Below are 26,092 nucleotides of genomic sequence, written 5' to 3'. Positions count from 1 at the left end.
TATTAGCAGTTGAGGATCTCCAAATGAAATGGCTAAGTTACTGCCTAGTCATCCAAGTATAAAGCCTACCAGCTGATAGAATATCCAACTGGCTTTTCATATTTCACTATTAAATATGAAAAATCAACCTAGAATCACCAGTTAAGGAAGGCCTTTAATATGAAATAAATGCACCAAATAAAATAAACATGGAAGAGGGAACTTGGAAGAAACAAAGCTAATATGGAGGGGGAGGGGCGGGAGAATAAAAGTTTCAAAAGCTTTAAAAAGTTTTAGTTTAAAAATTTTTTAAATTAATTTCCTCGGAGAGATAAGAAAAGCATTCATGAAACATGAATACATACCTACAACCAAAGACCAAAGTAAAATTCTTGAAAAATTATAGTATGAAAACATAAATTTAAAAAGGATCCTGTAGAGGGATAGAAGAAAAAAATGAAAATCTCCCAGAAATAGTAGAACAAAAAGTTAAGAGAAGAAAATTAGAGGAGTTAAAACAGCCAACTAACATAAGTTGCACAGAGAAAGAACAGAGACTATGGAGTAAAGAAAATTATCAAAGCAAATATAAGGAACTTTCTCAGAACTCAAGGACTCAAATGTCCATATTGAAAAAGGCCAATTGAGTATTCAACATAACAGATGGGAAAAGTCCTATCATGAGGGTCATTATTGTGAAATTTCAGATCACCGAGGACAAGGAGAAGACCCTGAAAACATTCAGAAAGAAGCTTTTATAGGTTCCATTAAAAGGATCAAGAATGAAAATGACTTCAGACTTCTTAAAACAACACTGAATGCTTGAAAACAATAGAGCACTCACTACTCACAACTCAGAATTCTATACTGAGCTAAATTCTCAATAAAAGTAGAGTAGAAAGGCATTCTCAGGCATGGAAGGTTTTTAAAATCCTATCCCTACCCATGTAAACTAACAAGAGAGAAGACAGGTCTACTGACACAGGGCATGCCCAGGCTGTGCTAGTGGGAAGGCCTAGATGACAGGTGCACAGCCAGCCTGAAGAATCAGGCCCCTCTTGAGCAGGGAAGCCTCGTAAGACACTTTAAAAATATTTTTTAATGTTTATTTATTTATTTTGAGGGGAGAAGGGGCAGAGAGAGAGGAAGAGAGAGAATTCCAAGCAGATTCTGCTCTGTCTGAACAGAACCCAACATGGGGCTTGATCTCACAAACCATGAGATCATGACCTGAGGTGAAATCAAGAGTCAGATTTGCCAATTGAGCCACTCAGGCACTCCCAGAAGACATTTTTTAAGAAGAAAATGGAACTGATAAGATAATTGCTGTATTTGAACACATTGAAGGGTTTTAAAACTCTGCCTGAAATTTGCAAAAGAACTGCTAAGTGGTAATTAGAAAACTAAGCAAACAGAAAATAATAATCATAGCACATTACATGGTTTGGGTGAATCATATTTAGATATTCGTAATCACAACAATGTAAATACATAATATTGATTTAAACTGTGATAAAATCACATTAAGGGTAAGGTGCATTGGGGGAGGGGGCAAAAAAGAGCTAAAATGTGTTTTAGAATAGGAGGTCAAAGTGAGTATCTAAAACTGACACATCAGGAAATAAGTGTATAATATCACTATACATGGGGAAAAGAGAAATAACTATATCCACTTTTCAGACATATGGTGGAGGGGGAGTCAGAAGAAGAAACTACTAGGAGAAATGAAAATTGTTGCCTCTGTCAAATGGGATGAGGGGAAGAGGAGTTTTGAGGCAAGGAAATGACATATTTCATTACAAACCTAATAGCACTGATTAAAGTTTTTAAGGTTTTTTATATTATTCATATGCAGTATTTAATGCAATTAAAAATAATTTTAATAGGGCAGAAAAGAGCTCAGAAATGTCACCTGCCTGGTGCCCAATGACTGCCCCAATATATCACCTGTTAAATCTAGAAGCTATCAAAAAATTGGTTTTGTTTAGGTCAAGCCAAGCTTTCTTCAGAATAATAATGTGCCAGAGAATGACTGCCACCCACACAGCCACTGCCTCTACTTCTGTTCCCGTCTCCAGCTCCGCTGGCAGACCTGCTGGCAGACCTTCCTATGTCCCGCAGCCAAGTGCCACTCTTCTCCATTCATCTCTTTTGCTGTTAACATGGGCTGAAGTCAGAGAGAAGGCGACTCGGCTGACAAAAACCCAGACAAATCGCCATGCTAAGCTAGGGGCTGCCTGCCCAAAGTGCTTCCCTGGTCACAGTTACTCAGAAGGACAGGAACTGACATTCACTGACCACCCACTAAGTCCCAGGCCTTGGACTCCGGCCCCTTTTGCATATTATTATCATCGTAACTGAGCTTCCTGATAACCCTGAGGTAGGTTTCATTATATCCATTTCAAAGAAAGACCAGGAGAACGGAGACTCAGGGTGGTTTGCCAGTTGGGGGCAGCGCTAGGACGCTAACCAGCCTGTTCTGATGGCTGGGCTGGTGCCCTTCCCACAATTCTAGGGTCCTTGGATGGTGACTAAGTAACAGCCGTGGGTGAAGAACAGACACAACCTGGCTTCACGGCAGCTGCTGACCCAGGTCCAGCTGGTCCGAGGGTGTAGGGGCCCCAGGTTCAGGCCTGATATAGTAAGTTGGGAGGGAAAGGAACAAGGACAGTGGCCAAGGAAAGGGGGCAGTGCCTACCCATGAGTAGCCGCCGTTTCACCCGTTTATCACTGTCCACCACTGATGTGGCATTGCTATCTGTCACCTCTGGGGCAGTGTCCTCTTGCTCTATAAGGGAGGCAAAAGAGCACAGTTCTCAGACTGAATGAATCAGATTATTCATCCCCTGCACAACTTCTTCTGCTGAAACCCCAGACACGAGAACAATGTAAGATATGCCACTCTGTCCCCTCAATAAAAATATGTTGTAAAGAGGCTCTGTGGGAAACACAAGTGTAATGGCCACAAAGCCTTAGTAAACATAAAAATATGGGCAAGATTTTTGAAGCATATTGCAGTGACCAAAGAGATATTAGGAAATGCAAGTTGCAAATTCACTCTAGTACCCTCAGTCCAGGACAAAAAAGAACCTGGGGTCTGGGAACCTCTAAAATGGAACTAGCGAAGGACATGCCATGAAGTACAGGATGGGCATCCTGACAGAAATAGGCAACACTGGCTTCTGCTGACCATAAGGGCCACTGTGTCATCACAAATGGCTCTCTTCAACTTCACATTAGGCTGTATTGTCCCAGTCTCCAAAGTACCATCTTCAGGAGTGCCCCCTGGTCTAGGAGAAGAGAAAGGGCTTTCCATGGTGGCACAGGGAGAGAGGGGACCCCCTCCCAGGACTAGACTAATCCCACTGCCACATGTAAAGCAGCACAGAACCCATCTGGTGGCAAATGCTCTGGAAACACCCTGAAGCAGGTGCTAATCACCATTAACAGTTAGGTTTAGGTTCAGGGTTAGGGGTGGGCAGGCTGGGGCAGTCCCTCGCCAAGTGTAGGGGTCACTCACCAAGGCAGCTCCTCCCATCTGTGTGCATCTTGTACCGTGGGTGGCAGCTGCACTCTGGGCCTTCGGCGGTGTCCTCGCAGGAGTGCTGGCACCCACCGTTCCCATGGTTACAGGTCACTGAGAGGAAACCCAAACAACACACTGAGCACTGAGTTTTCCACAACCAGGGCTGGATTTGCTTCAGAAGATCTCTGCTTGTCATTTAGCAAGTATTTGAGCACCTAGTGTGTGCTAGGCACTGGGCATAAAAGAAGTAATCCTGACTCAGAGCCAGATGCTGTCTATGTAAACAGATAGTCACAGTATGAATTCAAGAAATGCTGGGTGGCTCAGTAGGTTAAGCGTCTGACTCTTGATTTTGGCTCAGGTCACCATCTCACGGTTCATGAGTTTGTTTGAGCCCCACATTGGGCTCTGCACTGACAGTTCAGGAGCTGCTGGGGATTCTCTCTCTTTCCCTCTCTCTCTGTTTTTCCCCTGCTTGCTCGCTCGTGCGCTCGCTCTCTCTCTCTCTCTCTCTCTTTCTCTCTCTCTCTCTCTCTCTCAAAATAAATAAATAAGCTTAAAAAAAAAAGAAATGCTGACAGATTTGACCAGTTATACAGCAAGATGGGGATGGGAAGATAAGAGATTTTCACTATTCAAAGGGAATTATGACAAAAGATTCTAGACTACTGCATTGGTCTATCAGGAGAAGTTTGCGTATTAATACAGCTGTACTGGGGCTTTAGAAAATGTCCTAGCACTTTACACTGGAAGAAACAGATAATACTTATTTGTACAAATATGTTAGAATTTCTCTCATCAGATTCCATTTAGATTAGTTAGAAGCGAGAGAATGTAGAGGAAATGATGACTGCACACAATTAATGCAACATTAACCAACAATTACGAAGACTGTATGAACTCACTGAAGATAAGCCAAAAAAAAAAAAAAAAGCCAACTCAAAATGATCTATTCATCAAACTGAACCGTGGTTACCTGTGGCAAGAGAAATGGGAAGGGGAAGGTTATAGGTTTTCTTTACACACTTAGGGCTGTTGAAACTCTTACACAAACATTTATAATGTTTCCAATGTGAAAGAACTAAATACATAATTGTGACATAAGAAAGAAACTGTTCTGTGGTCACAGTGCATATGCATGAGAACAACAAAATGGGAATATGAAACAAGTGAAAGGACACGAGGGAAGAGCAAAAAAAGTGTAATAGCTCGTTATGTGGTAGAATTCTATTGTGTTTCTTTTTGGTCTTTCCCCACATGTGATTATAGTATTATTTGAGGAAGTGACATCTTAAAAACATTTTAATTTAAATTCCAGGTATTCTGCCAGTCCATGAAAAACTGGACTGCTGACGAATCTCACTCCACAGGTGAGTTCCCTCTAGAGACATGGGTCCTCTTGCGATGACACCTAGTGGAGCCACTTGGCTTGGCCCCCTAGAAGCCCACAGGGACAGCCTTACTTCCAGGGCTCCTAAGAGCCTGTCAAAATCTATTTCTGGTGGTGGCACCAGCCCTGGCTTGGCAGGTTTCAGGGCTGCGCTCTGCTTCGGATGGAGACAATGGAGAAAATTCTCTCACCAGAGAAACTACCCCTTTATCTCTTAACCACTCAGGTCAACTCACTGTGAACAACCATCCCCCACAAACTGTAGGGGAATTATAAAAGGTCCATGGTTTGGGGAAGAGTTGCTAAAGGAAAACCATCCAGGTTTCCGCCGGCATAGATAGTGGACACCTTTAATGGCCGGTTGTTTCCTATTACCAGTTGGAGTTTCGTTATTGTGTTTCATCTTAGTGTGGCAGCTGTGTCCAGGCTGTGTACACCATTCATTCATTCACAAATAAACATGTAGTGAGCACATCCTGCGGTAGGCACCAGGGGAAGACTAAGAGGCAAAAATAAGACAAGGTCCCTGACTGGAAGGGCTGACAGCTGGGGAGATAGACACATTAAATACACATTCAAGCCAGGTGTCATGTGCTGTAATTGAGGAAATCAACAGTGCTGTGGGAGCCAAAATACAAAATGGCTGCCCTGTTTGTCAGGGCCTCCAGGGAAGTTTAGCAAAGTGCTAAAGAGCACCAGCCTTAGAGCTAAAAATGGACACCTGAATCCTAATTGGCCATGTGCTCCCTGTGCAACTTTGTTGCTTTACCTTCTCCACAATTTTCTCAAGTAAAAATGAGGATAATACGACTTAGCTCATAGGGTGGTGATGTTAAGAATTCAATGGAGGGCCTGCGCGTGGCTCCAGGTGCCGCTTGCCTCGCGGGTTTGAGTCCTGGCCCCGTGAGCACTCCGTCCGTGCATGGAGCCCCTGAAGAGCCAGGGTAGACAGTTGGGGCGCGCGGGCCGGGGGGCTGAGGACCAGACTGCAAGGCCGCGTCCCTGCCGGGAGGGGGGGGAGGCAGCGGGGTTCCAGAGAAGTGAAGTCAAATTACCAGGATTTTGAAGTGGTTTGTGCAGATATGTTTGGCCTTGAAACATGTACATGATCGAAAAATTCTTCGAGACATAAAGTCACAGAACATATTTTTTTTCCTAGCCTTTTATTTATTTTTTTTCCATACTATTTTATTGTCAAATTGGTTTCCATACAACACCCAGTGCTCTTCCCCTCAAGTGCCCTCCACCATCCCCACCACCTCTTTTCCCCCCTCCCCCTTCCCCCTCAACCCTCAGTTCATTCTCAGCATTCAGTAGTCTCTCAGGTTTTGAGGAGGGAGAGAGAGTTGGGGAGAAAGAGGGACACAGAACATATTTTTAACCAAAGACGGGACAATACAACTTGGAGATTTGGAATCACTAGAGTGCTTAATAGTACTGAGGAGCCGGCTCGACCTTGCTTGGGAGCCCACACTACTTGTCACCGGAAGTCCGTGAAAACAAACCTTACAATAATAAAGTGACATTTGGGCTCAGGGCTGTGTCCTGCAGGAGATGTGCACACTTAAACATGCATTTGAAGCTGGCCGTATGAAAAACCTGGTACTGAAGATAATACCTGGGTCTTTTCCACCTGTGTCTTTACATTATTCTTATGATCTGCGCAATTTGCTCTCTCAGTTGTTTAAAAGAAATCCTAGGGATTGACCATCAGTCAACTCCATATTGGAGAAAGGTTTTATAGCCAAATGCATTGAAAAGTTTCTCTCACCTCAGCTGATAGCAGAAGAATTTTGTCTAAAAACATTTTCCAAGTTTGGAGCATAGCCTATACCAGCTCAATTCAGTTATCTTGATACTCATAGGATCGTTTTCATTAAGTTACTGAAGAGCATTGCTATTCCCTGCTTCACCGTCTTCTAAAACTAGGAAGACTTACATTGTCACAAGGAAACATGAAGTAGATATATTTAAGTAGTTGGTGCAATAAAAAGAAAGTGACATTCTCTGTGAAATTACTTTTGAACAACCTAAGCAGAGCGTTTGTTTTTGTGCATAAAACAAGTAATTTAATACACTTGATAAAAATGTGGAAAATTTTTGTATTTGAGAATTCACCAACAGATAAATAAATCAAAATCATAGAGCTGGAGAAAAAAAGAATTCAATGGAATTGGTACATCTTTGGACAGGCTTTTGCACATAGTAAACGTTCCTCTAAAGTAGCTATTATCCTTATTATTATTAGACGTTAGGCAGAATATTAAAGATACAATGAGAGAGAATTCACCAAGCCAGGTGGGGAGGAGGGCTTGGAGAAGGCTTGGAGGCATGAAAGAACGCGGGCTGTTCTCTAGCAGGCAAAGAGGTCAGGGAAAGGAAGTGGATGAGGCTAGTACAAGAAGCAGGACCAGGTAGCAAAGAGCTGTGATTGCCAGATAATGACATTGGGTTTCATTCTGTGGGAACAGGGAGACTGGCCCCCAACATTCATGGTCCTCACTCCCAAATTTTATTTCCTTCTGATTGGTTCCCTTAAAAAGTGTCATTTCCTTTCCCTATCAGAAACTATCCTTGTGCAGCGAACTTAGCCCTCAGTGGAGCTTAGCATCTTTAGATGGCTGCCTTTTCTGATGCAATTGCTCTGCCATGCGGTGGCATTTCTGACCCTGGGCTGCAGAAGACAACCTCCGGGGTAGGACGGTTTCCAGCACGGGCATGTGCCAGTCTGTACTTACAGATGCAGTCTCTCTGGTTCTTGGCCAGCTCAAAACCAGGCCTGCACTCACAGGCGACACTGCCCCGCGGGGCCTCCTTGCAGATGTGACCACAGCCATGATTCTGATTCATGCAGCTCAGACCCTCTGCAAAACAGCAGCATGCAGCCGGTGAGGAGGCTGTAGGCACAGTCGAGCCCCAGGGGCACTGCAAAGGGCTGGGGTGGGGGGTGAGGGTGGGACCTGCCTGCCTGGGTCTCCATCAGCCCCACATTTTAAAAGAACATGTCATCCAAATCCAGTCTGGTCAATTAACAGAGACATAAAAAATTTCTTATGTCACCCAAGAGATACGATGTCTGAAGTCTCCTACAGAGGTAGGAGCTCTCCTATTACACTAAAAAGAAAGCACAGGAGCTCTCTGGGGGGTATGGAACCACAGCCTGCAGACCCCAGGAACTGCTACCTCGGCCAGGTTGTTACCCATGCTGACCAAGGATACAAAGAGGGGACAATCTCTCTAAGAAAATCTGTAGATAGACAAAGATTCCCAACTTGTTCACATACTCTTGAAGATGATTTTCTGAAAATGAAAAACCACCTCTCTACCCCGACCTAATCCACACTTTAGAGGGGACTCTACTGTCTTCTGGCATTGGCACATGAACACCACCCCAGGGGCCTCTCTTCTGGGACCACTCTCACCTAGTCCCTGGGCCCTCCCTCTGCAGGCTCAGAGCACAGCAGCAACACAACAGAGAACAGAGAGGGACCTCATCCATGTGGTTTTTCCCTTCAGCTGCTGTAAGATCCTTTCCAGGTATACTAGCATTCTCATTAGGTTCAATCTTGTGGTAACAGTAGTGGGAAGGGGATTCTTTTCCTGGCTGGTTTAACATGCATTTCAATGATGGAGTCATAATATAGTGTACATCTGTGTGATTTGCCAGAATTCTGCCTTTCCCAAAACCATTCTTTGAGACTCTGCCACCTGCCAGAACTCTGGAGGATCTCTCATCACACCCAAGGGTATTCTCAAAACCTCTGCTCAGTTTTTACTGCATTATTATATTAAATACATGCCCATGTGATGCTTCTTTGAATCTGTACAATGAGCGCCTTTGAGAGTAGGTTTTTTGTTCTCAACCAACAAGACACTCTCTAACACTAGAAGTAGCACTGTTTTAAACATGAGTATGAAAAGTTTTCATTCAACTTCTCTAGGATCCTACACTGTTCTGTATTGTGCCCGTAAAGTCGTTTGACTTAATTAGAATCAGTTGTTCCTAATTAAGTCAAAAGTCACTTCTCTCTAATTCTCGCCACAGAGTCGTTGATCTATGCTTAACTGGAATAGCTGATTTAATACAAACAGATGTCATTCCTATTCCAAAAGACAGCGTAACCATTAATAAATCCCATACTCTCTTAAAGCCATTTTGTTTTTTATCTGACAGTTACAAGCTGTTTGAACTCTGGCGCTCAGTCTGCTGGAAGTTGCTGAGATTCATTCACACATGCCAAGGCTGCTGTCAACTGACACAGAATGGGGCTTGTACTGGATCAGAGCAAGCTCTCTTAGTTCTGGCCGATGATTTTTGGAAACATTATTTGCTCCCAATACTGAGATGGCACAGGAGATGAGAGATGTTTCCAGAAGCAGCACCCTGTCCTCCTAGGAAGGCCCAGCAGGAATTACATTTGTCTGTGGGTCCCCGAGCATTTGGAATGATGGACTCCAGGAATGAGGGCTAAACATAACAGTTCCCAAGAAAAGGCAGCAGTAACACCTGCGAAGCATGCTCCCCAAACAGGTCAGCTGCTGCTTCTCTTCACTCTGTTTTCAAGTCCGTGAAGACATTTGCAAAGTGACCTTTACCGCCTCAGAGAAGCAATTCACTTACAGAAGAAATATTTCCTAAGAATTGGCTGTGTAAGAATGGAATAGAAAAGAATATAATAGAAAATAAAAGAAGAAAAGAAAAGAAAAGAAAAGAAAAAAGAAAAAAAGAAAAGGAAAGAAAAGAAAAGAATTGGGGCACCTGGGTAGCTCAGTTGGGTAAGCTTCCAACTCTTGGTTTCAGCCCAGGTCATGATCTCATGGTTCATGAGTTTGAGCCCCACATTGGGCTCTGTGCTAACAGCATGGAGCCTGCTTAGGATTCTCTCTTTCCTTCTCTCTGTACCTCCCCCACTTGCACTGTCTCTGTCTTTCTCAAAGTAAATAAACTTAAAAACAAAATTGACTGTACTGGATGCAATGGGGATAGCTGACCTATCATATCAAGCTAGATCTAAACTTACCAGGAAATAATAGAGGTTAATAGGACTCTGGAAATGCTGGGGGGTTTTCAAAAGATGCCTCCAAAGCTGTTCATAGTACCCTGATTCAAAAAAAAGTCCACTGTGAGGGGAAGCAGATGGGTCTAGTACCAACTGGGAGGCCTAGCCATGGTTCTAGCTGCCCCCAGAAATTGGGCTGGCAATCATGTTTAGGGTTGTTTTTTTCACAGGCCCGGAAATAGCTCACAAAAACATTAGAAATAGCCTATTGCAGCGATCCCCAGCTCAGAGTCTCCCTGAAGAATGTTTCTGGAAACTGAATGAAAATATGCCTTGTGAACAGAGCCAGAAATATTCTACAAAACATGGAAACAGGCCCTCCTGAGAGCACAGCCCCTTCCTCACTGCCCTGATAACTTCTCCCTACTCTGCAAGGGCAGCGGTGCAAGCATGGAAAAATATTCTCAGAGCAGACAAAAGAGGAATGCTCATTTTGAGAGCCTGAGCACCCATGAATGGGGACAAAGGCGGGCCGGGGCAGTATGTCTCTCTCCAGCCTACCCCCATTACATGGGTGAAAACACACAGTCTCTTTATCAGGGCTTTGGGGTCTCTAAGAATAAAAAAAAAAGTCAATAGCTTAAGCTTTCCCTCAGAATCGTCTTTTATGATCCCCTAAATTGAAGAACATTTAGTAAATTATTAATAATAAAAACCACATCACTAGAAAATACTAGCTTGTAATGTCACCTTCTTTCAGCCAATTTTGGAGCATCAACAATGGATTTTAAAGTCCATCTTAATAACACTTTCTAAGGGTTTCATGTGCACATCAAGGAGGAAATCCTAAAGGAACACTGTTTACAGGCTGTTCTATTTGAAGAGTTAAAACCCTAGGATGGACAGGGTCTCAGTTATGGACTGCTATAATCTGTTAGCTTACAGGGCCCTGAATCCATCCAGCAATCAGGCTGAAATACCACAGAAAATCACAGAGGGTGCATCCAGACCACAACTCCAATTCTTGGATTTTGGCTTTAGCTCCAGACAAATATGTTCATTTTAAATACTCCTTAGGGAATCCAAGAATGTCTGAATTGTAGAAAATTTAGAAAACACAGATTGCAGAAAGGGACTGCTTTTGTATTTACTTCTGTTATTAAGAGCCTGTGTCTGCAATCAGTCTGGAAGTCTTGTCAGAGGGGAGAAAGGGGCTGAGCTACTGCTTTGGAAGTGCGAGAGTGATGATGGAAGTGGAGGAGATGATCTTAATCACTGTGAACTGCTTTGTGAGTGGGTGGGATCCATACTGTGTTCAAGCAATGGTCTGACCTACAGGTCCCCACCCCACTCCCCACCACCTGTAGGGAAAGCCAAGTGACTTCCCAGGAAGCAGCTCTGAGCAACCAAAGAGGAGGTGCCCTGAAATCCAGATCGCTCTTAACTGCTGGCAGCTTAATCCTGCCTCTTCCCAGAGATGGGGCTCACAGAAAAGTCCAGAGAATCTACCAGGCACATGAAACCCAACTGCTCCTCTATCAAGGGCCACGCCTGCATGAGATAAGAGATCTGCCTGATTAGAACCAGCGTATGTCCATCCCGCCCAAACCCTGAGAAGAGCAGGCTCAGACTCATCTAACCCACTGGCCCATGACCATTCTTCTTACTACCCAATGGACTTCCTAAGTCAGGTATAAGGAACAAGCCATCATTCTTGGAAAATGAGGCAAAAATCATCTTCCACAAATACACCCTTGGAAAATCACAAGAACCATGATTTAACAATAAATCTACAAGTGTGTGATGAAATAGTAGAAGAACTTAAAATGGCCTCATTCTTAAGTTATGAGAATGAACAAGCAGCAGCACATGCCAAAAGGAGTTAACAGTCTAACGTTTAGAGCATTTCCCTCAAAAACAGGCTCAGGCAACCCCGGGAGAAATACAGCCACCAATATGTGGTTCTTTGGCTTAAGAAAATGCAGAGAATTAAAAACACGTCATTCAGGTAAAAGTGGCTGATTGGCCACATGTTCTTAATGCCTCTCTCCCCTAAGAATCCACTGAGCTAGTAGAAGACTTAAAAAAAAAAAGTATAGACCCAAAGCAAAGAGGCTAACAGAAGAGTTGTCTACAAATTTATGGAGGAATTGTAAGCAGCAGCACAGGAAAACCACAGCACAGAAAGCCCACATCTAGGGAGGGGGTCCTAAAATGCCAGAGGCTGAGTTCAAAAATGGGAAACACAGGGAAGGCCAGATTTGGATCTGCAAGTCCCTATAAAAAGTCTCCAGCCCATCCCTGCCCACCCAGAGCTCAGAGCAGGCTCACACTTGGAGCTGTGGTGTGCAGCACCTTTTTGAAAAACTTGGCAGTATGTCCATTACATTCTTCCTGAGACACCTAGTCATGTTTCAGATGTTCTCTATTTAAAGATTAGAATCAGGAATGTGAGAGTTTAAGGAGCCCTTAGAGCTCACTCAGCCCAACCCACTTATTTTGCCAGATGAGGAAGTGGATGCTAAAATAGCTTGTCCAGGGTTACCCAGTAGCAGGGTCTGGACTCATCCACAAGCCTCCAGAATGTCTATACTCCATGCTTCCCCTCTAAACTCACTCAGGGTGGGGCAGTTCCCTGTCCCCCTCCCTTCTCCCACCCTCCTCCACCTCCACCCACAGCAGAGCAGAGGCACCTTCAGAGCGGTGAATGCACGTGTGCTGATTGTCACTCAGGAAAAATCCCTCCTTGCAGCGGCACTCGTAGCTCCCCAGGACGTTGACACAGGTGTGCTGGCAGCCGCCATTGTTCTCCAGGCATTCGTCCACATCTGGAGGGAGAGGAGGATTAGCCTTTGCTTTTGTGACTGTTTCAAAAGCCCATCCCTCCCAGCATCTCAGGACGCTTGATAAGCAGAGATGAGGCCCCTCTTCTTTCCCTGCATCACAGAAACTCTCAGAATTGAAATCAGCAGGGACCCAAGACTGCAAAGTTCTGGGGCTCACTTAACAAGGCCTTCCACATGAACACAAGATAATATATTCAGTAGATATTTCTCTTTCCAAAGTATGGTGCTAGAGGGGACAGTAAAACACAGATGAGAAGGATCAAATTCTTTTGCCCTAGGAGCATGGCTCTCAACAGAGGGAAAGAGACAAACATACAAGTAATTGTGAGATATAGGAAAAGGTGGTAAAAGGGAAAAAGAGGCCAGCTGGTTGTGGGATATCAGGGTGGGTTTTATGGAAAAGCTGATGGAAGATGGGCCCTACAGGATGCTTTCAGTTCTAAATCTGGAGAAGGGGTTCTGAACAAAAGAAAGAGCATGATCAGAGCACAAATGCTGGGGAGCATGGAGCATGTTAGATAAGGATGAGTCATTCGGTTTGGCTGGAGCATGGGTACATGCAGGGAACTTACAGGAGAAAAATCTGGAAATAGATTGGGTCACTCTGTGGAGGACTTTGTATCAGGCAAAGAAGTTCCTACTTAATTTAAGAGGCAGTTGAGAACCACTGTAGCAAGGGTGGCATGGTCAGACCCTGGAGTTAGGAAGAATAAGGTGGTAGCCAAGGGTAGGACACAAGGAAGGAGAAGAATCAAAAGCCTGCAAGTCTGGCTTCACATGTGAACCTGAAATAGCCTCGGCTGGCACTGGTGGAGGACAGGACCTGGGGCTTGGCTGAGGGGAGGCCTAGGAAGGAAGAAACAGAAGTACTGTGGGCAAGGTGCCTGCAGGGTAGAAAGCCACGTGGGCATTGGGTGGGGTGGCCAAGAAACATGGTGACGACCAGAGCTGGGTAGGGAAATGGGGGTGGGGATGTGGCTGGCCCGACCACGGCAGAGGGGTGATATGTGTGAGATGCTGACATTCAGGCCTTGGTCCAGTAGACAGAGGGAAACCCGAGTCTGGGGTTGTAAAGACACCTCTGAAAGTCATTTACTTGTGGTGGCCTGATAAAGCAGTAGATGTAGATGAGAGGGCCACAGGCAGGAGTGGGAAGGGACAATAGGGTTGCAGAGAGCACACGGCCAAAGGTAGAACTCGGGAGAATACCAGCGGCAGGAGGAGGTAGACGAGACAGCAGAAGCCCCAGAAAGAAAGAAGGGGAATGAGTCTTCCTCCATCTGTCTTTCTGTGCCCCCCAGGATGGAGTTAGGGGACTTTCCTTCTGCTGTGTCATATATTACTCTGTGCATGGCTCCACCAATACACTTACCATATTATATTCTCAAATTTTTTTAATTTGTACCTTTGACCCCTCAAAATCTTTTACCTATCCATCCCCACTAGACTGCAAACTCCTTGAGGGCAGAGACCTTTGCCTTATTTTGCATAGCCCTGGAACTGCAGGTGCACATTAATTGTTCAATGCATGAACAAAAAAGCAGGAAAGCACAGCATCATGAGAGCCAAAGAAGAAGAAACTTCCAGAAAAATCTCCGACATGAGAAAGACTCAAGGAGAAGGTTGATATAAAAGCAATTTATTTCTCCAGCCTAATTCCCCATGTGCCTATTACTTGCTCCTGGGCACATCCATAACAAGAAAATTCACATTTAAATATCTGTTATCTGGTTTCAAGCTTCAGATCTTACAGTCATGCATCCTCCCACACTACCAGGCAGATGCCTTTCTAAACTGATGGGACTCAAGCCATCCCCTGAAGCCTAACAAACCTGCCCTTCTCTATGGCAAAGGGTGAAGGGAGCACATTCCAAAGGATGAGTTGCCCTGGAACACACCTAGCTAAGGTGTTCCACAGTGAGGGCTCTTGGTGAGCAGGAAAGATCTATTTCCCTGAACACCAAATTCTGGATTGGTTTTGAGTAAAGGTGTGCTCCCCTCTGAGCTGCCACCCACCCACCCTCCAATTAACCCACTATTCCTTTCTCCAAAGCAATTAGAAATGTGGCACTGAGTTGAGTGATGCACTCTGACTGAATTAATACAAAAGTGTGTGTGCTCACATGCACAAAGAGGTATCACTTGTCTGGTGGGTTTCTCCAGACTGCAGAACAGTGGTCCTCCACCCTGGCTGCATGTTAGTCCCCAGATGCTTAGACCCCACCTCCTCAGACACTGATAAAACTGATCTTGGATGAGACCTAGGCAATGGTGGTGTTTTAAACTTCTCGATTGATTCTAATGTGTAGCCAGAGTTGAGAACCACAGCTCCCACACTGAATAGCTATGATGTACTCCTAAAGACTCAGTAAATGGAAACTGAATTCAGGCAGGTGAGCTGTGTGGAAGAGCTACATTTATTTCATTTTTCAGGGTCAATGCTTTCAGGATCTTGGAGCATGCTGGGTTTGATGCCAGAGTTAAGTAATATTTGCACTGTGTATATTCTGCACTGTGTATATTCTGTTGTGGTAAGGTGCTGAGGAGAGGCAAGAGGTCATCCCAGAGGACACAGGAAAGTGCTGCTCCTGAAAAGTTCTGGCTCAGAACAAAGCCAAACCCCTTGTCACAAAATGCTTCAGCCCTCTCAAGTCTAAATGGCAGGTAAATCTCTGTGTCTGCTGGTCCTGCTCTTCTAACGATATCACTTCTTTTTCTCATGGCTTCCTTTAAAGAATCCTTTGCCCCTTCAGATACACTCAGTGGATACTCAGGATCAAGTGGCCGCTCCCCCTGTACCAGGCAGATCCTTGCTATCAAGTCCATAAAGAGACCCCAAAGAGGGGAAATGGAGAAAGTCTCCTGAAATACCTGTGTTAGCAGCCAAGACAAGGAAAAGACTCCTGGTCTGAGAATTTTCGAGCTGGACTTTACTCAAAACAACCAGACCCCAACGCTGGCCCAGGTTCTTAAATCCTGCATAGCTTGGCCTGTTGTTAAGAATCTCACACATTTCCCCAGGCACAACTTGGGGTTTGAGCATAACTGTAATGACTAGATCTGCCATTAGATATAAATTCCCAAAATGCCAATTTAGGCAAATCAAAAGGAAATGTGAGATTTATCCCACATAATGGTAAGAACAAAGCCAAACCCCCAAAACATACTGCATGCTTCCCAAAAAATTACACACTGAAAGTGACTTCGTTTTTTGTTCAGTTTTTAATCAATCTTAATTGATTACTGTTGTCACAATGGTCTCTCTAGTGTCTTTTTGTGGTCTGGCTGCCCTAGACAGTATGTAAAGGGGTTAGTGAGCCCCCAGCCCTCAATCAAACCCTCCTGACAGCTACAGGCTTGGAAGGCCAAGTGGTCTGACCCAAGGATTGACCTCTTACACGGGGCACAAACAGGAAGGGACAGAATCTATTTCAGGATGGGGTTCCAGGTAACAGTGAAGTAGGATAAATATCATACAAAGGTTGATTCCCAGAATCAAAAGACTTTGGGAAGACTTTCCTTCTTTACTATTCAAAAAACGAGTTCTGTCTGTACTTATCTATGCTGATCTCAAAGTATTTAATCAAGTGGCCACTCCCCCTGTACTATAAGGGGGCATCTCAGTTGCTGTCCACTCTGTGTCAGGACTGGTTCAAGTTACTTCTTGGTCAGCCAAGCAGATATCAGCAGGTTAACTGCATAAAAGGTCATCAGCATCAAAGGACCCTGATGCCATCTGTGTGTGTCCCATGATGTCCTCCTGCACAACTGATAACACCCTCCTTAAAATGCAAACAGACCACAATTACCTGTCTGCCAAGTGTGCTACATCCTCTAAGATTATTCCATACTCAGTCCCATCTAATTGCTTGCTATTTTTGAATTCTGTTTATTCCTGGCATAAGCAACCAACATAAACAATGCTCTTTGCAGTCTAACTCTGGGACTAAAACTCCAACAGATGTTTCTGTTTTGTAGGATAATAGGATGATATTAACAGAAGGTTTCTTCTTGAACCCCTCTGCCTTTCAAGAAAAAAGAAGGTGGGGTTACCTGGCTGAGATCCAATCACACATTTGGAATTTTCAGAATAAGTAGTTTTACCTAATTCCAGAACAGAGATACTTACAGCATTAAAGAAATGATTATAAGTGTTTCAACACAAGATCAAAGATCTTAAAGGTGACAAGTCAATGCTAGAAAGTCATAAGTAGTAACAGTGATGTTGTCCATCTCCTTAGACTAATGGAGAATTTACATCATGAATGGTCACATATAAACCAAAGCACTTTACCTGGTTTTCAATCAGGGACTGTGATTTTGAGGGGGCCAGAAAACACAAGTCTCTGATCCTCTTATTGTTTTAATGAGTATGTTTTCATCAAAGGAAAGAAAAGGGTAGGGTGCCGGAGGGTAGGTAGAGGAGAATTGCCATTTCCAACCGTTTTCCTTACCAAGACAATTATGACCATCATGAGCCAACATGAAGCCATCAAAACAAGTACAGCGATAATTGCCTGGAATATTCAAACAGTCATGGACACAGCCTCCGTTGAGTTCATTTTCACATTCATCAATGTCTGAGGAATAAAACAGAAGTAAGCCAGACAGATGACATTTCTTTAGTATGGAGATATAATGTATTTACCTTCTAACCAGCCATCCCACTTCTAAGGCTCTATCCTGAAGAGACATCTCCAACAACAGGAAAATAAATATGTACAAGGTATTTCACTGAAGCATTGTTTGTAATCGCAAAATACTAGAAACAACCTAAATGCCCATATATAGGAGAGAGTAGTTGAAGAACTACGGTATGTTCATTCGATCCAATACTGTGTAGCTGTTTAGAAAAAAAAAATGAGAAAGATCTCTATGAACTGATTTAGGGTGATTTCTAGGATATACTACTAAGTTTAAAAATGAAACTGTCAGAGTACCTGTAGGTATTATCATGTAAAAACAATAAGGGAATATTAAAAAACACACACATGAAATTCCAGCACGCTTTTTGGCAGAACTTGACAAACTTCTCGAATTTATACAGAAGCACAAGAGACTCAGAGAACCAAAACAATTTTGAAAAAGGAGAACATATTTGGAGGACTTTCACTTACCAAAAATCTATAGTTATCAGGACAGGGTGACACAGGCACGAAAAGCAGATCAATGAAACAGAATAGAGTCCAGAAATAAACCATTGTTATAGTCACTTGATTTGTTGGGAGAAATGATAGTCTTTTCTTTTCTTTTTTTTTAATGTTTTTTATTTATATTTGAGAGATAGAGAGAGACAGAACGAGCAGGGGAGGGGCAGAGAGAGAGGGAGACACAGAATCTGAAGCAGGAGCCAGGCTCTGAGCTGTCAACACAGAGCCTGACACAAGGCTCAAACCCACGAACTATGAGATCATGACCTGTGCCAAAGCCGGACACAACCTACTGAGCCATCCCAGTGCCCCAATGATAGTCTGTTCAACAAATGGCACTTAAACAATTAATATCCATATGCAAAAGTTGAATTTGGACCCTTACCTCACATCTCCACAAAATTCAACTCAAAATGGATCAGAGACCCAAATGTAAGGCTTAACCCATAAAATTTTTAAGAGAAAACATAAAACTTTTATGAGAAAAATCTTTATAAGACCTTGGATTAGGTAAAGATTTCTTAGCTACAACATCAAACACACAATTAATAATTTTTAAATTAGTAAATTGGACTTTATTAAAATTTAAAACTTTTACACTTAAGAAAATAAAGACAAGCCACAGATTGGTGGAATATATTTGCAAATCACATATCTTTAAAGGACTTACAAAGAACTCTTACAACAAGGAAAAGACAAACCACCCAATTTTAGAATGGGCAAAGATTTGAATAGACATTTTGCCAAAGGTGATATACAAATGGGTAATAAGCATATGAAAAGATGGTCAACATCATTATTAGGGTAATTCAAATTAAAACTGCAGGGAGATACCATTTCACACTCATGGGAACAGTTATGATAAGAAAGACAATAGGGGAGGCTGGGCGGCTCAGTCAGTTAAGCATGGTCATGATCAGGTCATGATCTCACAGTTCGTGAGCTTGAGCCCTACATCAGGCTCTGTGCTGTCAGTAACAAGCCCACTTAAGATCCTCTCTGGCCTTTCTCCACTTGTGCTCTCTCTCTCAAAAATAAATAAATATTTATTTTTTAAAAAGACAGTAGGATGTGGAGAAATGGGAACCCTCACATATTGCTGATGGCAATGTAAGATGGCCCAGCCACTTTGGATACAGTATAGCGGTTTCTTAAAAGGTTAAACATAAATTTACCATGTGTGATCTAGAAAGTTCACTCCTAGGTATACATCCAAGAGAAATGAAAAATTATGCCCATACAAAGACTTTGCAGGTAAATGTTCATAGCAACATTACTTATGATAGCCCCAAAGTAGAAACAACCCAAATGTCCATCAACTTGTGAATGGATAAACAAAATATAGTATATCCATACAACACAATGCTAGTCAACAATCAAAAAAAAATAAAGTGCCAGTATAGGCTACAGCATGGATAAATCTCAAAAACATGCTGGGTGAGGGGCACCTGAGTGGCTCAGTCGGTGAAGCGGCTGACATCAGCTCAGGTCACGACCTCATGGTTCATCGGTTCAAGCCCTGCATCAGGCTCTGCACTGACAGCTCAGAACCTGGAGCCTGCTTCAGATTCTGTGTTTCTGTCTCTTTCTGCCCTTCCCTGGCTAATGCCCTGTCTTTCTTTCTCTCTCAAAACTAAATTAAAAAAACATTAAGAAAAAAAACCAAACAAACCTGTGCTGGGTGAAAGAAGCCAAAACCAAAAGACCACATGTATGATTCTGTTTATATGAAAGATCCAGAAAGGCAAGTCTATATGGAGAGAAAGTAGACTAGTGGTTGCCTGGGGCTGGAGCTGGGAATAAGGATTAACTGTACCTGGGCACAAGGGATCTTACTGAGATGAGGAAAATGTGTCAGAAATGTATTATGTGATGGTTGCACACCTCAGCTAATTTACTCAAAATTATTTATTTTTATAGTCACTTAGAATTAGTGGCTCTTATGGTATATAAATTAGAATTCACTAAAGTAGTTAAAAGGAAAATACACATTTAGCTGCAAAAGAAATCTAGGACCCAGGAGAAATAAACCAGAAACTATGAAGACTGGTAATCAATCCATGGTGTGTGGGAAAGGATAAAAAGAAGGAATGAGGGGCACCTGGGTGGCTCAGTGGGTTAAGCATTGGACTCTTGATTTTTGTTCAGATCACCATCTCACGGTTTGTGAGATGGAGCCCCACGTCTGATTCTGCCCTGACAGTCCTCTCCTGCTCTCTCTCTGCCCCTCCCCTTCTCACATGCATGTGCGCACGCGCTCTCTCTCTCTTTCAAAATAAATAAATAAACATTAAAAAAAGAGAGAGACAGAAGGAGGAATGAAGAACAGGGGAACAAGAATAGGGAGAGGGTGTAATACCTGAGTATGCCTTTTTTTTTAAATTAAATTAAATTAAATTATTTTTTATTTTTTATTTAAAAAAATTTTTTTTAATGTTTTTATTTATTTTTGATACAAAGAGAGACAGAGCATGAGAGGGGGAGGGGCAGAGAGAGAAGGAGAACACAGAACCAGAAGCAGGCTCCAGGCTCTGAGCTAGCTGTCAGCACAGAGCCTGATGCGGGGCTCGAACCCACGAATCTGAGATCTGACCTGAGCCGAAGTCGGAGGCTTAGCCAAGGAGCCACCCAGGCGCCCCAAAATTAAATTAAATTTTTAAAGTTTATTTATTTATTTTGAGAGAGAGAGAGAACAGTAGAGGGGCAGAGAGGGAGAGAAAGAGAGAATCCCAAGCAGGCTACACACTGTCAGCACAGAGCCCAATGTGGGCTTGATCTCACAAAGTCTGAGATCATGACCTGAGCCAAGATCAAGAGACAGACGCTTAACTGACTGAGCCACTCAGGCGCCCCTGAGTATTCCTTTTTATGTAGTTTTGACTCTAAGAACCATAGTAATAGATACATAAATACATATATATATACACATATGTATAAATGGACATACATATATACATAAATAAATACATATCTACTTATGTACTACATATAATCAACTAGTATACAGAGCTGAGTGGAGAGTAACAGACAAAAAATGGGATACAAACAGAAACAAATGAACTTAAGTGTATTACAAATGAATAACAACCACACTGAAGGAAATGCAGAAAAAAAGTACTGACTAAATTGACTTTGAAAAACAACATCTTGACTAAATGTTGTAAGGCTAAAAATAAAGACAGCTACAAACAGATACTGTACTCTAATTAGTAAAATCTGTTTTACTTGCAAGACTATATAGATCAATAGTATTCTAAATTATTTATGTGTACACTTGGATTCAACAAACAAGTAATTATCTTGCAGATAATGATAGCCACCTTTCTCACTGTTGGAAAAACAAGTTATGAATTAAGCAAAGAGGGAGATTCAGGGAACCTTGTGGCATTGTTATGGAATCCAAAGCATCATCAGTGTAAGTCCTTGTTTTTAATATGTATACAAATAGATAAATATGAGAAATAAATACAGATAAATGTATATGTGTGGTTTAGCATACATACATATGTTTCCTAGGTCTGTCCAGTGAAATAGCTTAGGAGCAGTGACATCCCAGTAACAATGAGAACACCAAGCATTCAGATCTTGGTTTCTATATACCATTTTCCAATTTAAAAAAAAAAAAAAAACAGGGCACCTTAAAGCAGCGGTTGGTTCTAGGTGTGGGGAAGGGAAAATACAAGATGAGTCTGTAGTATCATATGGTACCAGAAAACAAGGAAAGGTCCCAGAAAGGATAGGCGCATGTCAAAAGGACAAAGGAAACAGTGGGAAGGATCTCTCAATGGCTAGAGCTGAAACAATGTGAGCCCAAAATAAATAACTATACATATAATTAAATATCTACCAGTCCACACTGCCATAAATACATAAATCAATGCATAAATAAATGGGGGAAAAGCAACAAGTCTTCCTTACTGAATAATCTCAGTTAAAAGATGTATAAGGAATGAGGGAAATACAAAATTACCTATTATTACATCATAGTAATAATTGTTGCAGACAAGATCCACAATTGGATGCTAAAATCAGTGAACAAAGACTTGAGAAGAGGGGCTCCTGGGTGGCTCAGTTGGCTAAGTGTCTGACTTTGGCTCAGGTCACAATCTCATGGTTCATGAGTTCGAGCCCCACATCAGCTCTGTGCTGACAGCTCAGAGCCTGGAGCCTGCTTTCGATTCTGTGTCTCACTCTCACTATGCTCCCTCCCCCCCATTTGTGTTCTGTCTCTCTCTTAAAAATAAACATTAAAAAAAAAAAAGATTAAAAAAAAAGACTTGAGAAGAAACAGGATATTAGCATGGGCTGAAAGTAATCTGCCCTTAGATATGTATTATTGCAAAAAGAAAAAATAGTAACTTTGCAGCAGAGAAACCCAGAATGCTCCATCTTTTTTTATTTTAACAATTTATTGTCAAGTTAGCTAACATACAGTGTATACAGTGTGCTCTTGGCTTCAGGAGTAGATTCCCATGATTCATCACTTACATACAACACCCAGTGCTCATCCCAACAAGTGCCCTCTTCAATGCCCATCACCCATTTTCCCTGCTCCCCCCACCCCCATCAACCTTCAGTTTGTTCTCTGTGTTTATGAGTCTCTTATGGTTTGCCTCCATCTCTGTTTGTAACTTTTTTTTTCAGGATGCACCATCTTAACCAGGTGATCAAGGTTAATATCACCAGTAATGGGCATATTAACATCATGTACCTCCTCCCCATGGAATGCACCAAAAAGCTCACAATAGCACTTCCTTAGGAGCCTTGACAAAAGCTTTTTTTACTTTTTACTTTTACTTTGTGTATTACTACAAATCCATAACCTTAATTTTATTGTGAGAAAACACAGGACATTCCATTATTGTGTCAATTCCCAACATACCAATTCTTAGAATGAAAAAACATAACTCCATAGGTATTCAAATGTATTACAAGCATTTAAAAGATCACATCCCTCTAGGGGGCTCCTTCTGGAGGAGTTCCTTAAGCATCAGACTCTTGATTTCCACTCAGGTTGTGATCTCATGGTTTGTGAGATTGACCCCTGAGAGAGCCCTGAGATCAAGCTCCCCGATCAGTCCCCCCATAGCGTGCAGTGCTGACAGCAGAGAGCTTGCCTGGGATTCTTTCTCCCTCTCTCTCTGTCCCTCCCCCACTCATGTGCATGCTCTCTCATTCTCTCTCTCAAGATAAATAAATAAACTTAGAAATAAATAAATAAAAGATCAAATCCCTCTACAGTTTTAGTTTTAAGTGACAGTAAAAGAAATATATGCTACCTGTTAACAGTGATTACCTGTGGATAAAGGAATAATTTTAATTTTCTATCTCATATATTTTCTGTATTCCTTGACTTTTATAACAATAATATTTAGTATTATTTTTAAAGCCAATTTAAACATATAAAAGCAACAATTCAAGTCAATCATTTTAGTTATTTTAGTTATTTTAAACTAAATAGTAGGCTTTTCAACTATAAATTGTGTCAGCAATTCAATTCCATATGTCATACATCAAGCCCAACAGCTGGGAATAAGGAAATTCTTGCCACTTGTCATTCAACATCAGTTACTAAACATGGACTCTAACTCAAAGAAACCATGGCACAGTTTCTGCCCATCCCCAACCCCAGAGAGTTGACTGGAAAACCAGTGAAAGAGTGAAGATTTTTTTCCTCAAGCAGGGTACCAACATGTGTGAATTCCAGTACTGTAAATAGAATATTTAATACAGTGAGAGTGTGGTACGGAGGAACCAGAAGAGAGAGGTTTCAGGGAGAGGTAGCCTTTCTGCAAGAGAAGGCTGCCTCTCTCTCAGAAAACATGAACTTGGAGAAACACAAGGGGCTTAAGGATAGACTACCAACCCCATTTGCTATGAACCTGACCAGGAGCATGTCTCCTCTGATAGGAGAGGCAAGTTTTGCTCCTCGTGCGCAAAGGAGAGTATAAATATTAGGATTTCTCACCAAGGAAAGAAACCTTTCTTGTATCAGAGGCTATATGAATACAAGAGATATGGGTCTAGGGACAGAACTAGGGTAGACATCTGACATTCTTTCACCTTTCTTTTAACTGTGTTATTAGGGCCACAGGTCCCCTTCTCAATTCCCTGGGCCTCAGTGTCTCACATCTGAGAGATGGGAATGTCAGAGCTCCCCTGAAGAGCCCTGCCAGTTCCAACATGCCATGATTTCCATCCCCCAAAATAGCCTCCTCCTACTAGTACTCAGTCTCTGGCCAGTTCTGAATTTCAGAGTTCATGACACTGGCCCAGAGCACAAGATGACAGAGGTCAGACTTTAGGCTCAAAGATCTGGAACTCCAAGGGCTCAAATTATCCCTCTGCACTCAGACTCCTGGGCGAGGGTGTAAACTGCCCCAGAGGAGTGGCAGGCTCAGCCCTTCTCTGGTAGGCACCGCTCTCCTGATTGGGACTTTCTGCTCCCAAACTGATAGGGACCAAAACTACTACAGCACCTCTTTTCCTTTTCACAAGCCATACAAAAGGACACTTCAGAACCACATAAAACTGTATGCAGCTCTAGGGAAGACCTGACGCTCCTAGTGCTTTAACGGTCTGAAATGGATTTTGGGGGTGGGTGCTATGACCTGGGGGGCAGAGGAACAGCACTTTTACCCACATGAGTGGTCACTACAAGAGCTGAGGAGGGAGGAAGGTTCACCTGCTGACCCACTCACCAGAGGTCCCCCAGTCACTCACCCTCACACTGCCTGCCCTCCCCTCGGTAGCCAGGCTTGCAGGAGCACTTGTAGGAGGTGAGTGTATTCTCACAGAGGGCATTGGTGTGGCAGTCATCTAGCCCTTCCGCACACTCATCCACATCTGCAAAAGAGCACAGTAATCTCACGGTGTGGTGCCCCAAGCCCTCTACCATCCAGCCAATCCCACCAGCACCCCACTTCACTCCTCATCAGCTAAACTCCTTGGGAGCCCCTGGGATGAACCATACCACTTCCAGGCTCCTTTTCCAGGCATAGCCTGTTCCCTTTGACTAGAATACACCTCCCCTCTGCATACACACACTCTCTCTTTCTACTCACTTTCTCCAAGAAGCCTACCATGATCCCCCAGTGCAGGTGGGTGTCCCTCACGCCCTGCTCCCATATTTATCTCCTTTCAGAGCACATACCACACAGGATTGTCACTGTCTGTTTTCCTGCCTGTCCTCCCCTCTAAATGGTGTCTTGAATACAGACTGAGTGGGTGTCCCTGATGCCAAGCACAGTGCCTGGCACATGAGTAGGCAATAACAAATGCCTGTGGAAGGAAAGACCAGGTTGGCAACAAAACAAAACAAAACAAAACAAAACACTGTGAAGATCAAGCAGCGTCAGCTTTCTTAGGGTTTGGGGGATGGGGGAGTAGCTTGCCCTGGGCTCTGACCACACCATCCCCAGCTCTCAGATAGTGGTGCAAAGTGGGAATGGTTCCCACACCCCATTAACCAGCTGCTCAACCTCTCAACCTGGAAACCGGCCTTGGTGGAAGTATTTCCTGGGTTGACACCACTCCAGGATGTTAATTTAAAACAAAAGTTTTGAAAATACTGCGAGTCCATTTAATACAGAATGTCCAGAGTCCTTCTCTCTGGCAGCAGGAAAAAAACAAAAAAAAAAACCCACCCAGGTTTGTTGAGGCTTACTGGGTATTCCCAGAGCCTCAACAGGCAGAAAACTCAGAAAACTCTCCGGAGCCAGCCCTGAGGCCGGCAGAACTTTCGACCCCAGAAGAAAGAAGGAGCAAAGCTGCTACGACCTCACAGACGGCCCCGGTCCGGGTCGGGGGTCCTCAGTTTCCCCATTTACACAATGAGGAACTCGACCCCGGTGACTCCGGTGCCCTCCGTCCTTCTCAGCCGGCGAGAGTCTGACTAGCAGGAGCTCTCCCGGGACCCCGGGCGGCGGGACCGGGCTGGGAACTGTCATCACCCCCGGTCCGAGGCCGGGCCGCAGCACTCAGGCCCTGGGCCTCCAGCCCAAGCGGTGCCTTGGCCTGGCCCGCGGGTGAGGCCCCAGGGGACCCGGGACCCCTTCCAGCAGCCTGCCCCGCCTGCCTCTGCCAGGTGCGTCCCCGAGGCCCCGGAGGTGCGGACACTCACCCTCGGGCTGTCCCGGGGCGCCCTGGCCGGGCGGGACGGCCGCGGTCAGCAGCAGCGGCAACAGCAGCAGCGGCGGCAG

The 26,092-nt window shown here is 43.5% G+C and overlaps 1 protein-coding gene across 1 annotated transcript in view; it reads right to left on the bottom strand.

Annotated features, from left to right (window-relative positions):
* Positions 1-26,092, bottom strand: part of SCUBE2 (signal peptide, CUB domain and EGF like domain containing 2) — an 85,454-nt gene that overhangs the window by 36,321 nt on the left and 23,041 nt on the right. The window contains exons 2-8 of the mRNA XM_029915564.1: positions 26,014-26,092; positions 24,615-24,737; positions 17,196-17,321; positions 12,589-12,723; positions 7,634-7,759; positions 3,500-3,616; positions 2,678-2,767 (exon numbers count right to left, since the gene is read on the bottom strand). Of these exons, the coding sequence (XP_029771424.1) occupies positions 2,678-2,767; positions 3,500-3,616; positions 7,634-7,759; positions 12,589-12,723; positions 17,196-17,321; positions 24,615-24,737; positions 26,014-26,092 (796 nt within the window). The remainder of the gene's footprint in view (positions 1-2,677; positions 2,768-3,499; positions 3,617-7,633; positions 7,760-12,588; positions 12,724-17,195; positions 17,322-24,614; positions 24,738-26,013) is intronic.

Source organism: Suricata suricatta, chromosome 11, assembly GCF_006229205.1.
Source record: "Suricata suricatta isolate VVHF042 chromosome 11, meerkat_22Aug2017_6uvM2_HiC, whole genome shotgun sequence".
NCBI classification, from domain to species: Eukaryota; Metazoa; Chordata; class Mammalia; order Carnivora; family Herpestidae; genus Suricata; species Suricata suricatta.
Note: the sequence above shows the minus strand (reverse complement) of the source record. Positions and strands in the feature narration are given on the sequence as shown.